Source organism: Panthera leo, chromosome A2 (genome assembly GCF_018350215.1).
Source record: "Panthera leo isolate Ple1 chromosome A2, P.leo_Ple1_pat1.1, whole genome shotgun sequence".
Classification (NCBI taxonomy): Eukaryota; Metazoa; Chordata; class Mammalia; order Carnivora; family Felidae; genus Panthera; species Panthera leo.
In genome coordinates this window covers 81,784,355-81,801,068 of record NC_056680.1, presented here as the reverse complement: position 1 = coordinate 81,801,068, position 16,714 = coordinate 81,784,355, and the positions used below count along the sequence as shown (strand labels likewise).

The 16,714-nt window shown below is 34.1% G+C and overlaps 1 protein-coding gene across 1 annotated transcript in view; it reads left to right on the top strand.

Annotated features, from left to right (window-relative positions):
- The window catches only part of MAGI2 (membrane associated guanylate kinase, WW and PDZ domain containing 2), a 1,332,916-nt gene that overhangs the window by 982,489 nt on the left and 333,713 nt on the right, over positions 1 to 16,714 (top strand). Inside the window, exon 7 of the mRNA XM_042916449.1 lies at positions 16,007 to 16,064. Within this exon, the coding sequence (XP_042772383.1) occupies positions 16,007 to 16,064 (58 nt within the window). The remainder of the gene's footprint in view (positions 1 to 16,006; positions 16,065 to 16,714) is intronic.

The following is a 16,714-nucleotide window of genomic DNA, read 5'->3' as shown; positions in this document are numbered from 1 at the left end:
GCAGATAGCATTAGGAAATCCCACCCTCAGCTCTTTATGTTTTTCTGTTTCTTTCTACCATAATGCAAAGCAGTGATGCAGTACATGCTGTTAATTCCAAATCCTCTATTTTTTTTTTTTTACATTACTACATCATACCTCACTACCATATTATTAATTTTATCAAAAAGGATTCTGGGTTTTATTAGGATGAGATTTCATTTCCCTATTCCTACATCTAATCCAGTCCTTCTGTCCTGGAACACTGCAGATATGGGACAGAGCTAAATAGGTGAACATTCATGTAAATCACAGTGACCATATCATTGGGAAAAATGTTCTGCCCTCTTTTGTGCTAGGAACTTACTAATGGAAAGCATCACTCTGTTTGTATGTGGAACAGGAAATTTAGGATTTGTATTAAAACTGCACCACTTCCCCGTCAGTAAAGCCCCATATTTGAAGTGAATACTCATATTTGAAGGTAGATGCCAGCACAATCTATATTAATGGACACTTTGGTGCTTTTTTATACTGGCTGGTATTATGATGATTTAATTAATTGTAACGTAACTGAAGGTGTATTTGTCATATTTATACCATTCATCCACCTCAAATGTAAAGATGCTTATGTCCTGTGAAGTCACCATTCACTACACTATATTGCCAAGATGGGGTACGGGGTGGGGACTATGATTCCAATATCTCTACCTAGGGATCTAGCTAAAATCATATAGACAGGAAATTATTTTGGAAGAGAACATTGGGACAATCCCACGCACACACACATCTGGCTATATGAATATAATTTAATGTCTGCATGTGGACATTCCCATCATTAAATTTTAAAAGGCAGCAGTAATGCCTTAGATTAATACCAGGTAGGGAATCAGAAATCTCATTGTTACAGTTACACTCTGAATACTCAACCTCCTCTTTTCACGCTATGGGAAAAGCCTTTCCCTATCTTGTGTCTCAACTCTCACTACCTTTGACACCCTGTGATCTATCTGTGACAGGTACTGCTGACAAGTAGGTGTTTTCTCCACCCAGAACAAGTATAAAACAGAGCACTGTAAGCTTGGTCAGCCTGCCTATTCTGTTAATGTTTAAAAACATTCCACAACACAGATGGAAAACACGGAAGCTATCCTCTTTTCCTTCCTCTCCCTGGAGACTGTTGACAATTGGTATTTTTATGGATTTTTTTTTCAGCGTCCTTTTCAAAAATGTCTATGAACTCCTTCTTTGTTCTGGCAGAAAGACCCAAAACTCAGTAGACCAGATAAAGTAGAGGCTCTATGACAACCCCACATCACCCCAATTTGATAGATGTCCAGCTTGCTTCTTTATGAAGCATGCAAGTCTCTTAGGATCCATGAGTGTCATGGCAAAAGCAAAAAAAAAAAAAAGTAACTGATGTTACTATTTAATGGCATGCAGAAGTGTCATGGTGCTTCTCTGACCCAGCATTGTGGGCAGTGGCTCAGACGGCACCACTAAGAGAGCGAGCTCATCCTTCTGCACATTGGTTAGCAGCCCTAGATTTGTGCTCAGTCTGATCCATTTCACTGGTCTAAGTGGCATTTTAATTAAACAATGCTCTGAGGCTGCATATTAAATAGAAAATGAAATTAGGGCATATTCCTAAGTAGAATTCAGCTCATCTAATATAATAAACATAAGTAAATTTTAAATTTCATTTTTCCAAGCCCTTAACTGCACTGATGTTCAATACTTAGTTGTCCCCAGAGATTTTAAATAGTTAGAATTTTCTTGTATATATCAAGTTCATTCAATTTAAAAAGACTGCTTCACTAGAAAAATGACATCCATTGTGTGAATTCACCCCAAAATACCCAATTGACAAGTGTGTTGCTGACTTATTGCATTAGGTTTATTTAAATCAGTTGTAATGAATTATACCCATGAAATGTAACAACCTGTGATTCCAAGCTCTTCAAAAATTACCTGAAGGTTTAGGTAGAGTAAAATATACATACACTTCTCCTGGTAGCGTATACCATAAATTATAATGAATTAATAATTAGTGAAAGTATTTGTTTACAGACTGGCTCTGACCAAAACTGTCAGTTCCATGGATATTGAGACTTATTCCTATCCCTTCCAGCTTAGCCCACTGCTTCCCTCAAAGTAGATGAGCAATAAATATTTCTTGAATGAAAAAGGGCCTCAGAAAATATGTTACATTATGAGAGCTGTGTTAAGTGATGTCATCAACAGTTAACTGCAGATTTCACTTGGACTAACACATCCAGATCTTATCAAGAACACTTTGAACCACAAAACCATTGAACATTCCATTGAAAGTGTTATTTCAGGGACATAAAAAGAAAACAGCAATCATAGCCATCACCAAAACCATGGTAAAATGTGGCCATTTCTCTGAGCTATTTTTTTTTCTACATCTTTAAAATCTTCACTGATAAGGTAAAGTGAAGAATTAAAGCAAAATTTTTTATTTATTTTTTCTTTCTCATAACCTATCCCGGTCTTTATCTTGGCTCCCTGGAAGATGGTGGCTAAACAATTCCTAAAGCCCTCATTATCTGTCAATGTTCAGTCTGAGTCAATAATTAAAATATAGACTGTTCTAGCATGGGAGAGCATGCTAGGAGCTAGTTAACTTCCAGACCTCTCACCTGTCTGCACTCCCCAGTTGGAGCTGTGTAATCCACTCAGCAGCCTGTAGAATAGACTGATCCCCCTGTAGGGGAAAATTTGACAACTAAGGAGAAAGAAGGCCATCAGTCTCCAGTCTCCTGCTCTGGGCCCGACCTCTTCCCTAAGTTTTCCCTCTTAGAAGCTTTACAGGCCAAGATTCATGTATTACTTCATCTCTAAATAAGACCTTGCATCCTGAAGCCAAAATGCCATTCCTGGTCCCACACAGGTGGCAGAACTCTGATAGACCCTCCCTAAAGAGATACCTGCTTTGAATTACCAGGCTTTTGTAAGTTTCCTGCTGTAATAACTTTATGCCTTACATTCCATTGAAAGCCAAATGCCCAGTATCTATAATAGTTCTGAGATTGTTGTGTTTACTTAGAAAGGCAGATTTTCATAATGAATGGTGTCCACCTCTGCAGCCTCCATAATGCCCAAAGAACCTATCAGCTCTCTAAGGTCACTATCAGCTTAAGAACAAGTGTCAGTCAGAGAGAATTTCATCAAACCTATCCTTTCTAGGGACCTGTGCCTCCTCTCTGAATTATTAAATTCTAGTCTGGCCTTAGGTCTAAATCACTAAAATTAATGTTTGCCCCACCCCCAAACCCTTAAAACTTTTGTTATTGCAACTTTTTGTTCAAGAGGATCCTAAATGCCAGACCCACAGGGCTTCCCAGTGTAAAAGGCATAAGAACTAACGTAAATTAACCCCAAGCTTCAGAAACCAGTATCCTGAACCGCACTGTCAGGAAAGCCTACCAAAATTGTGCAGCATTATAAATACAGTTATTCTCCAACCTCAGTGATATTTCCTCAATGCTTTTATCTTCTGAGTCTTTGTATAATGAAACCCTGACTCCCAAATCTGTAATTTCTCTAATACTTGCCTTTTTCTTATCCTGAGTGGTTAGCAATTTCATATACAGTTAGGTTCATTTTCTTTTGTTTATATTCAATTTTAGGGTATTTTTTTTTCCATCTTATTTTATTCAGTTTTGTTTTTTCGAATAGAAGCACATTGATGAGGTTTGTAAAGAAGTACAAAGAAGCCTCCTTTCCTATCCCTTTGACTTTATTGTTCAGGCCCACCTCCTTTAATTAAGCAGTTTCTTTAGTTTCCGGCTCTTTTTTGTATACCTTTTTTTTTTTTTTTCCCAAGAATGAGCATAGGAAGGTTTTGGTTTAGCAATCTCTCCCACAAATCACTATATCAGATCATAGAGATTTTTCCCATAGGTTTTGCAGCTCCGTGTGCATATGCTGTGTTTATTTAAACTGTTATCCCTGATTGGATATTGAGGTTGTTTCCATGGTTTGCTAGTAAAACAGTACTGCAGTGAATAACCTTGTACATTTCTGAGGTTTTTCATATTGTTAAAGATTAAACTTTAGAGAAATTTTTTAGAGGAATGACTGTTGTTGGATCGAAAGGTAAAATGTGTCCATTTTATGCCAAATTCCCCTCAAGAGAGGTTGTGTTCATATTGACCAGCTATCAGCAAGATATGAGGGAGACCAGTTCTTCCACAACCCTGCCAAAAGGGTGTGTCCTCGAGTTTTTTTTTTTTTTTAATGTTTATTTATTTATTATGTGAGAGAGAGTGTGACCAGGGGGAAGGACAGAAGAGAGGGAGAGAGAGAAAATCCCACAAGGGGCTCAATCTCACCAGCTGTGAGATCATGACCTGAGCCAAAATCCAGAGTAGGAGCTTAACCGACTGAGCCACCCAGATACCCCTGTCCTCAAGCTTTTGAATTTTTGCCAATCTGATAGGTAAGCAGTGGTATCTCAATATAGTGTTAATTTGCAGTTCTCTTGTGATGAAGGAATTGGGCATCTTTTCACATGTGACAACATGTGAATACTTTTTGTGAACTGTCTATTCCTACCTCTTGTACATTTTTCTATCAAGTTTTTAGTCTCTTTTTTCTTTTTTTCCCTTCACTTTTTAAGAGTTTTTGTATGAAGGAGAGCAGCCTTTTATCATTGATAGATGTTACACATCTTTTTGTCTCAGTTTGTCGTTTATCTTTTAATGTTAACTTTGGTGTTTTGGAGTGTGCAAAGATTCTTGTTCACTTCTATGTAGTCAAATTTGTCAAGTTTGAGTCATAAGAAAGCCTTTCCTCACACCCAGTTTATAAAGGAATTTATCTCTAATATTCATATTGTTTCATTTGTTTCTTCTCCATTTAGAGTTTAGTATTGTACATTGACTAAAACCTGTCTATTTAAGCTTCTCTATCTTTATTGGGGCCAATCATGATAAATTATATTTTCCTAAGAAATTATCCATTTCATTTAGATTTTTTATTTTGTTAACATATGTTTGTGCAACATATTCTACAATTTTTATGATTGTTTCCCTTTTTTCCTTTCTTATGTTGTTATATGTGACTTATCATTTTTTAATCTTAAATTAGTATTTATTTTGCTAATTTTTAAAATGAAATAGGGGTGCCTGGGTGGCTTAGTTGGTTAAGCATCTGACTTCACCTCAGGTCATGATCTCGTAGTTCATGAGTTTGAGCCCCCTGTGGGGCTCTGTGCTGACAGCTCAGAGCCTGGAGTCTGCTTTGGAATCTGTGACTTCCTCTCTCTTTGCCCTTCCCCTGCTCATGCTCTGTCTCTCTGTCTCTCAAAAAATAAATAAATGTTAAAAAAAAAATTAATAAAAAAAATAGGGGCACCTGGGTGGCTCAGTTGGTTAAGCATTCGACTTTGGCTCAGGTCATGATCTCACAGGCCGTGAGTTTGAGCCCCACGTCAGGCTCTATACTGACAGCTCAGAGCCTGGAGCCTGCTTCAGATTCTGTATCTCCCTCTCTCTCTGCCTCTACCCCGCTCACACTCTGTCTCTCTCTCTCTCTTTCTCAAAAATAAATAACCATTAAAAGAAAATTTTATTTTAAATAAAATGAAACAACATTTTGATTAGTGTTACTATTTTTCAGTTATCTACCATATGACTTTTTTCTTTTATCATTTGTATTCCTTTTTTTTTGGGGGGGGGAGGAATCCCTTTGTTATTTCTTTTATAGATAGATAGATAGATAGATAGATAGATAGATATATGGAATAATATATATATGGCATAAAATTTTCTCTGATCAATTTTAATTATACCCAACAGATTTTGCTACTTAATGTTTTCTCGTTGCTTCTAGAAATTCTGCAATTTCAGTTTACATTTTCTTTTTGACACACAAGTTGTTTATTTAGAGTTTTTAATATCTAGACAAGAATTCTTTTGATTATGATTTTATTATTAATGTCTAGATTTTATTACCTTATGGTCAAAGATTCATGTTTGTGTTATTTCTGCTTTGTGGAATTTATTAAAACTTTTGTAATATATAAACAATTTTGAAGAATGTTCAGTGAGTACTTGAGAAGAATATATATTCTCTACTACTGAGGTATAAAACTAGAAAAAGAAATAGGAAGGGAGAACTATAAGATTTGTCTAATTAATTATACTCTATTTAGTTGCTCTATATCTGTCATTTTGTCAACTTGATCTATCTTAGACTGAGAGCTGTCTTAAATATTTGTCATTAATGTATTTCTATTTCTTCTTGCAGCTCCTGTAGTTACTGTTTTATAAAATTAGTTTGTATTATTTATCATACAGATATTTACTATTATATCTTCATTATAAATTGCGACCTTTATTGTTATAAAGTAATGTTCCTTATTCTGGTTAATGCTCTTAACTTGAACTCTAAATCTGATAGCAAGACTATAATCCTGCTGTTTTCTTTTTTTCTATCTGTCTGGTATATCTTTGCCCAAGTCTTTATGTTTAGCTTTTTTGAGTTACTTTATTTAAATGTGCCTATTCTTTACAGCATAGAGTGGGTTTTTTCTTTATGAGCTAATCAGAAAATCTTGAGAAAAATAAACTGCATTCATTTCTATGTTTTAATGGTCATATTATTTTATGTTATATTTATTGACCATATCATGTTCTATTGATTGTGGCCCTTTCTCTGTGTGGTCTGTTTTCTTTGGGGTTTTGTTTGTTTTGGTAGTTAGAATAGTCTGTATTTGTGTTGTAATATTTACCTTTATTCTGATACCTTTTTATAAGGCCCTGTTCACTTGCTAGCTTTAAGTGATACTCTGGCTCTCACCTTGTAACAAAGCAACAATTAATCCTTGTTCCCACCCTTTGTCCTACACTTATATCTACAATAAACTGTATAATGATTACTATCATTCCTTTTCTCCAGTCATTTCTTGGTTGAATTAAGGTTGGTTTAATTAAGTAGTACTTCAGGAAGGTTTCTTAGATACAGTATTCCCCAAGTTCTTGCATATTTTAAACTCATGTGTGTGTGTGTGTGTGTGTGTGTGTGTGTGTGTGTATTTGAAAGATAAGTTGGCTGGATATAAAATTGGCTCACCGTTTCTTTGAGATTCTTTACAATACTACTTCACTGTTGTCTATGTATGTTGTTCCTGAAATGTAATATCAACTTGATATTTTTTTCCCAATGTAAGGAACTTATATTTTACCCAGTTTTTCCTTGATTTTTTTTAAGTCTAATGGCTAACTGGTATATATCTTGAAATTGACTGTTCTGGGACAATGTTCCAAATACATGGGGAGACATTTCAGCATATATAGTTATTTTATTTTTGGATTATAGTTTCAAGTATTAGTTCTATTGTTTTCTTCATTCATTCCACTTATACATGTACTGGATCATCTTTATCTTTTATATTAATGACTGTTTTTTGATTCTTTTCACCTTTTGTTTGTTTCATTTTGTTCTCTTGAGTATTGTCATGTTTTTTCTTAATGATGCCTATTATATTTTCAATTGAATCTATTTCCTCTTGGACAGCTCATAATTTAGTTTCAATTTAAAGAATTTTTTTTAATGTATTTTCTCATTTTGGTCAACTCTACTATCTTTCTGATTTTTATCTACTCAGAGCTTTTAAAATTTTTATTCAAAAAGTTGTTCTGTGTATATAGATACTTGTTTCAAAATATCTTGAGATTTCAATACACTTTTCTCATTTGGGTTTTTGTTTTAATTTTCTTCTGAGGGAGGATAGCAAACTATCATTAGCTGCATCATTTTAACTCTTGTTTCTTATTTCGTAATGTATGAATGCTATCTGCTATTTTCTATTGATTTTGAACTTTTTTTTTTTCATAGACCAGCAGTAACAGTTTTATATAAGCATTAAGTTTTATATAAGCATACTACATTCTTAGTTCAGGAGCACCCTCTTCTGTTTCTTTTGTGAAGTACTGATTCTTTAGTGAGACTTTTTGCAGAGGGAGTAGTTGGTATGTCTTATGATCCTAGAATTATGTTTTGTTTCTGTGATGCATAATTTCTACTTCATGCTTTTTCTATCAAAACCAAATTTCTAAGGGTCGTTTCCTCCATTGATATTAGCTCTCTCCTCTTCTTTTGTTGTTTTTTGTAATTCTTTTAATGTTTATTTATTTTTGAGACAGAGAGGGAGAGAGAGAGAGAGAGACAGACAGACAGACAGAGACAGAGCACAACTAGAAGGGCAGAGAAAGAGGGAGACACAGAATCTGAAGTGGGATCCAGACTGTGAGCTGTCAGCCCAGAGCTCGACTCTGGCCTTGAACTCACAAACCAGGAGATCATGACCTAAGCAGAAGTCTGACAATTAAACCACTGAGCCACCCAGGCACCCCAGCTCCCTCTTCTACTTAAGCAGTGCCTTCCTAAGACTCCACTTCTCATTCTGCTCACTTCCAAACTCCCTGCACTTAATTCCCCAGAAGCTATGTTCTGATCAACAGGTCTGCTATCAGCATTTCACCACTCCAGATGGGAATTTATCTTTCTGAGGGTGATTTTGTCTTTTTGTTTTCACTCATGGCTCCTGGAGTGCTCTCCTTTTTACTGCACACTATCCACCTTTCTGATCTGGAATGGGCTTCTGAGCTGACTCTGCTGGTTTGAGGCATTTAAATCTCTACTTACATATAACTTTTGAGTTTACAGTATTTTCTTTCTTCTAATTATGCTGTAGATATGCATTATGGGTGGTTTTATTGCTCTCTTAGTGGATATTTATGGCTTTTCAGGGTAAATAGAGAGGTTAAAATTTACATGTCAGCCTTTACACTATAGAAGCCCAGTATCCTTCCATAAATAATTTTAAGTGGATGATGATGATAAATAGATAGATCGATGAATGGATTAACATAGACTTACAGAGGTTAAGAGGAAACTGGAGATGTATATTTCAAATCTTCAGCATGTATTTGCTTCCTGAATCTTACTTTATAGCCAGACCTTCTCCAAAGCTCTAGGAACATAGAGAAAAACACTAGGTTCATCACGTTATGAACTTCAAATGAATTTTGCAAACTTAAACCAAGTATGACTTTTTCTGAGTCTTTACCAGACAATATCCTTATTTTGTGCCATGCCTTTGAGCCTCCACTCCTTATCACTATCTCAAATAGATTACAGTACTCTGCCATCTTTAAGTTAACATTGCAAAAGTTTGCATCTGTATTTGCTAACTTTTTTCCAGGCAGAAAATGGCCCCTGAATGATCAAAATTTTATTGAGTGCACATTTCTTCATACATCAATATTAAATGAATTTTTTTAAAAACCAGAATGTATTCAGAATTTACTTTTATAATTACAAATGCATTTTTGAATACAGGAAGAGACAAAAATATAATAAAGTGTATTAATAAGAAAAATTCATCTTTTGTATATTTTATTCTGGCATAGTATCCTTCTCTTCCTTCTTTTTTCTCTTTAATTCTAAAAATGTATTTCTTATAAAAACTCATGCTGAGGACTCTTGTTTAAACTCACTTACACTCCTAATAACTACTAAAACCCCTAAGAACTACTTGGAAGCAGGTTATATCACTTTTCCAGAAAAAATTTAATATCATTCCTAATTTGTATACTATGTATACAGAAAAAATGTAATAAAGATTGGAGGAAGGGGCTTAGTCAGTTAAGCATCTGACTCTTGATTTCAGTTCAAGTCATGATTTCATTCTTCATGGGATCAAGCCCTGCATTGGTCTCTGTGCTGACAGTATGGAGCCTGCTTGGGATTCTCTCTCTTCCTCTCTCTCTCTGCCCCTGCCCTGCTCATTCTCTCTCTCTCTAAAAATAAATAAGTAAATTTTTTAAAAAAGACTGGAGGAAAATATTTTAACATTAGTATTAGCTATTACCACATTGTTTGCTACGCACTGTATTATTTGAACTAAGGAAACTTTGTATGTTTCTTATGTTCTGTTGTAATGTTATTACCTCTAAAACACAACAGCAAGAGCCTAAATTAAAAAAAAAGTTAGTCCGAAAATGTAATATAGAGTTAATGGAAATAGTTTCCCATTCTGGTCCTTTTCCTTGTTTCCAGTATTTTATTACTTTCTAAATTTGTCTGCCTTTCTGGCTTTGGAGAGAATTTTAAGCTACCCAGAAGGATGGGCCTCCATACAACCTTGTATGAATTAACATAACCATGTTGTGGCTCATACAGGACAGTGACCCCAGAAAAGGAACAAAGCCTGACTCCAGATTTTAAACTCATATTATTCAATCTGTATGTTCTAAGATTCAAGATGCAGTAACACTTCAACATAAATGTATTTACCTTGTTTCTCCAATGAGCAGAAAGATAGGCAACAGAAAAAAAAGGTAAAATAACAAAATTGAAAGTCTCTTTGAATTGTCTATTGAAAGAAATCAACATATTATAAAAGAATATAAATACAAAATCCTACATTCTTATTTTGTATAAAAAATTAACATCATTATCATATTGAACATTAATGAAGTGTGGGTAGAGGTCCTCTGATAGTGAGAGTTGTAAAATAGCTTTTTTCGGTGTTTTTATCGAGAAGGTATTTTAGATTTCCAAAATTTGCAAAAAATACTATAATGTTCCCATGTATCTCTCACCTAGCTTTCCCCTAATGTTAACATCTGTCAGGAGTATAATTACTGAAGCCAGGAAATTAACATTAATGTAGACTATCAACTAATCTACAAATCTTACTTGAATTTTACCAGTCATCCTACTAATGTCCTTTTTCTGGTCTGGGACCCAATCCTACAATCCATTTAGTTTCCCTGTCTCAATAGTTTCCTTCACACTGTGACAGAACCTCAATCTATTTCTCTGTTTCATGACCTTGACACATTTGAAGAGTATTGACTGGTTATTTTATAGGGTGTCTCTCTATTTGATTTTGCCAGATGTGGCTTTGTATCTACCAAAAGGGCACAAGCCACAGCCATACCCTATTATTTTGTGAGTGGATTCTTCACCTGAGGGCAACCATTACATTGATCTTCCAAGTCAAGTCACTTGAATCTATTTTGAAGAAAATGAGCTGGATTCATGAATCCTTTGGGAGATAGGTCACAGAATTGAAAAACTCAGAGATCAAGTAGTGATAGCAGTGCTTGAGATTAAAAAATAACATAGAGTCAAGTATGGGGTGACCTTTCCAGGACATATGCAAGATGAGCCAGAGAAGTAGACGGTAGAAAAGAAAGAAGGAGATGTACACAGTGGAATTGGAACTGAAAGAAAGAAAGAGAGACATAGAGAAAAGAGGCACAGTTTAAAAGACAAAGTGAGTGAGACAAACAGGACCTTTCTGAGATACCCTAAGGTTTTATATCCTAGCTAGCTTTTTTACATCTGTCCAGTATTTGAGTCCCATTTCCAAAAGAAATACTGTCCTTGGATTCTACAAGTTTTGCAGTTGCAGCCTGAAAACGGCTTCTTGTGTGCTAGCATAAAGGAGTCTTGGTTTTTTGGCAATGAAAATGGACATAACAAATAAATATAAACAAATAAATAAATTGGAGTAAAACAAATAAGCAAAAAATATATATCATGGTGGCTATGGCAGAATCCAGACATAACTGGATGCCCCTTTCATCTCTTGATCTTCTTACAGGCTAGACTTACTACAAGTTAATGTAGACCTTAACACAGACTTTTGCAGAGTGGATCATGATACGAATATCTAGTCACTGAATTTGCTCCATGGTTCCATGGCCTGAGGAAAATCTCAATTAAAACAGTTTTTAATGCAGCATTAACCTTGTTGATCTCAAGTGTTTATTTTCCCTTGTTTCATTGTATATGTTATTCTTTCATTAGTGTGACCTTAATCATTCTCAAATGTGTCGGGTATTGTTGAATAGAGTACTCTAAATAACCCAGGACCCAAGAGCTCCAAGCTACATGCTTGCCTAATTGGGCAAACAGTACAAAATTGGAAATTCTTTTTCTCAATCATTAGCATAATTTTAAAGAGAAGCAATTCATTTTTAAAAACTAATTCACAAGTCCAAATAGCTCATTTTCACAGTGAAAGATGATTCTTAACTTTAACTTTTCATCATCTAGATACACACTATTCAGCTTATAATCCTAAGAAGTTTATTTTATGAGTTGTCTTTTTATGAGTGAAGAAAAACTTGTGTTTTTTCATTGACATTCTAGCCTAGACCTTTCTTTACTACTCAAGCAAATGTCATTAAGGGGAATGTACACATACATACATGTGCACACACACATGCACACACACACACTCATATACACACATACAGAGCATTTAAACATTGGTTGTAGATTTTTATACCCATTGTGCCACATTTATATATGAACTGATGAATGTATCTATTACTGAACCCCTTGTAGATATTTAAAATAAAATGAATAATAGCTTTTATAACAGAGGGTTAGTGTATCATCTTGTCTCAAAATAAGTAAATGAAAAATTAATAAATTAATTAAAATGCAGGCTCTGGATTGGGACACAGGAGTTTAAAACTTGAACAATTAACTGTCAGAATCTTTTGGTATCTTCATTTCCTCTTCTTGTAATTGAGTGTGATAATAATGTACCTTACAAGTTAATTTTGAGGATTAAGTTATTTGTTTTTTATAATGTACATAAACAATGCCTAGCACATAGCATTTAGCTCTCATTATGTTTTTTTATCTCTTCTCACCTTGGGTCAAATGTGGTAAAAAATATATATTAAAAAAATGAGATTATAATTCATTTACCTGAAATAAAATGTTTAATAAAAATTACTTCCTCCCCCCAAAAAAATTGTGAGTCAAGAATCACTAATAATGAAAATACTTCAATTTTTAGAGTATAAATGTTTGTAATGTATAATTTTGTTTTTGAACGAATTAATAAGTTATTTTGGAAATGTAGAACAATCAAGCAAACAAACAAAATACATTGATATGTTAGGCAAAGCAAATCAGATTCCCTGTAAATTCTGATGAATACTTCATGATGGCAAGTGACGCAGGATACTAAATAAATAGTTCCAGAACCTTTGCATTGCAAATCTACAAAGATAAGGAATCAATTAACTCTGTACTTTGGGGATGCATTGCTTAGAATTAGTAACTTACTCAAAGAATGAGTCAAAGATAAGGAATAAGTGAAGAAACAGTTTACATTATAAAATATAATTTTAAAAATTCGACCATCATATGCTTCCATATAACAATACCATTAAGACACAAAACTAGTATCCATAAAATTAAGCATGTTAGCTCTTTACTCTATATATTATTGAATGTGATTACTTTACATATTATTGTATTCATGAGATAATAAACCTATTATAAATATGAATCCATGTATTCAGCCATATTAATAAATTGTCATAATATCAGTTGCTATCCTCTGTATATTCTTTTACTTTTGCTGCTTGTCAAGGGCACCCAGTAGATATCTGTCAAACAGATTCTTCTTTTTAATAGGCAAATTCTCCAATAGCTAGGGGGATTTGGTGAAAACCATCTGGACTGTTATTGTCCTTAATCTAAATTAAGTGTGTTTATGCTGTGCTAAACAGAGTGTCTAAATTGATATCTAAATTGGTTAAGATCACTGGAAGCAGAATACAAGGATTTTCAATTCTGAGTTCTTTAGGATAAATGAGTTAACACATGGTAAGTCCATCAGTACCTTGATTGTAGTGAATATTCAGTAATGCTATCATGATCATTTTGAAAAAAAATTTCTTAAGGTACTCCACAATTTAGTGTTATATATTCATTCAGATATGACTAATCTAAGAGATATAAATAAAGCATAGCTTAGACTTTATGTTAAAACAAGATAAAGAAACACTAGAAAAATATCTTCAGTATTTAAGTAGGCTCCAATGACAAAACCTAAGTGAAAACGCTGAGAAATTTACCAAATAAAATTTAAAACATCTATGTGTAAAAGAAAATGTTCAAAATTAAATCTAAACAAACTCAAAAACACATATGCAACATGTGACAAAGGATTAATATCCTTAATACATAAAAAACTCTTAGGGATTGACTTTTAAAAATGAGAAATGTGCAAAAGAAAACACAATTGCCTGAGGATAAACCTACAAAAACTGTTCTAACTAGCTAGCAACCCAAGGAAGGTAACTTAAACCAACCACAAGTTGCCATTTTAAAATCAGTGTGGTTGATTTTTAAAATAATGATACACAATACTTTATCTGAATATCCAAAAATTCAAAAGCTCTTAAAACTGTCTTTTGTAACTCATTTGGCAGCAAAATGTGACCTGACCTGGACACTCTGGAAACAAAACAGTGCTCATTGATATGAAGTAGTCCTTATGTGTGCCTCTTGGTACAGATCACATAATTTTGGCTGCATAAATGCTCATGTATTTGATTAAAAACTGCTTCCCCAGACTCTGCTTGGAGTGTTATGGGACAGAAGACATTTGCATCGTGTTAACGTCTGAAAATCAGAAAACTTCTTAATTCTAAAACCTAACTGTCCATAAAAGTTTTGGATGAAGAATCGTGGACCTGCATTTGATTCGATAGTACAGAAAAACAAAATTATTCATACACCCCCAGTGAGATTATAAATTGTTCTATCTCGTGAGTAGCACAGTGCTAATCTGTCAATTTAGATCAAAGGCCATAAAAGGGTAGATGCCCTTTAATCCAAAATTCCACCTATAGGAATTTATTATGACTAAGTTACCGGGAAAATGATGGAAGACTTAGGTTTAGTGAGTCCAACACAGGTGACATATAACAGGTAAAAACCGGAAAGTCCCAAATGTTCAATAACAGAAGAGGTAGTGTTGTACAGACCCTAGCCATACTGCAGACCACCACCTGCCACTAAAAGTGGCATTCTGCAGTAATGCTCATTCACATTGAAGATGCCCTTGATACTCTGTCAAGTAGGAATAACAGGTTATGAAAATGATGTGCACTCTGTGATCTGATCTCTGAAAAAATGAGTCACAAATACCTACGTATGAAAATAGTTAAAGGATATCCACCAAAATATTAGCAGTGATTATCTCTGGATGGCAACACTGCAGATAATTCTAATTTTCTGTTTATAACTGTGCCGTGCTTACAGTGAACATGTGTTATTACTGTAATAATAAAACTTTTAAATTTCATTTAAACATACCATTGAAAGCATGCCAATATATCTTCCTTAGCTTCTAAGTGCTATGCGTGTATAATTAATATCTACAAAGAAAAATATAATACTCTTCATATTTATAGGTGTTAATAATCATAAAGGCTCCAATGTATTTGGAAAACAGTGTCATAAAATAAATCTTGTTTTCAAATAGCATGTTTTTGCCTATAGAAGCATGTACAGTATTATTGATATTTTTAAATGTGTATATTAAAATTAACCATGAAGAATAGAAAATATGAATCATATTGCCAAGGAAAGGGGGTTCAAAATTTTAGACTTTGAAAACCATGCCCAGAGAATATATTGGCAGCATTCAAAATCTGGCCTGTGTGGAGAGAACAGCCAGCTAACCATCTTGAATTGTGGAATGTCAACTGAGAACTTATAATGCCTTTGTTTCAGTCATCAGAAACTATTTGCTATCCTCAGAAAGGTATTTTGAAAATATGATCTTTATCCTGAAATGCTCCTTTTAACAATACAAATAAATAAGAAAATGGTATGCACTGTCAGGAAAGCAATCTGCCTTCTGTATTGCCCTGAGTGGTGATAACGTGATGACGTGCCATCCTACCGCTTGGCGTGGCCTCAACAGCTAGCCCCAGCAGTATATCTGCAGAGAAGAGAGCTCTGTGTTTTAACTGCCAATTTTCAAGTCAGTGCTTCTTATAGTTCCTACAATACGTGTCAGAATGTTAGTGCTGACTCTGAATGCTTTCCTCCACTTTGGTAGACTGCTTCTGCAATACGTGAACAATTAAATTATATTACTTTTTATTAGAAATTGTGATATCTGTTGCTTATTTACTGAAAGAAATAACTCTTTATTTTTCAGAGCTTCCATATGGCTGGGAAAAAATTGATGATCCCATATATGGCACTTATTATGTTGAGTAAGTCTTTAAGTTTGCTATTAACTTGTTATTAACATGTTGTGAAATTGTGTTAGTATTTCATTTCTTGAGCATGTGTGGCTAACAGCCCTTTTGTTTCTCTTTCATCTTACTTTGAAATATCCACAAAGACTCAAGCATCACCAGCTAGCTGTATTTTCCTTCTCCAGCTGGCTAATTTGTCATTCTTTTCCTTTGACTCATGATTCTGAAACACCAATTGGAAAAGTGTTTCACACTGTCCTCTAAGTGAGTGATAATTAAAGTTATCAAAGTAAGTGCCCTTCATTTTGCAATCAAAATGTTGGGAGCTGGTTAGTTGTGCAAAAGAGATTTTCTATTAAAATAGATTTTGAAACCAATTAAATAAAGCAGCCGTATTTTCCAGCTGAAGGATGAAATAAAATTTAGAATTTTTTTTCTCTTTTAAGGCCCCATTTCCAATTAATAGTATTCTTTCTGCAGATTGGACTTTTATGTTGTCTAATGGAGGTTGCATTGCTTTAATGTATAGTATATGTACATGTATAATGTAATGTATATGTATGGTATAATATGAGTTACCCCTCCATACATTGTTTTATTTCAAATAAAGCCCCTATTAGGGCTTTATATATATTAAGGAAAATCAAGTAATATTCATAACTTCC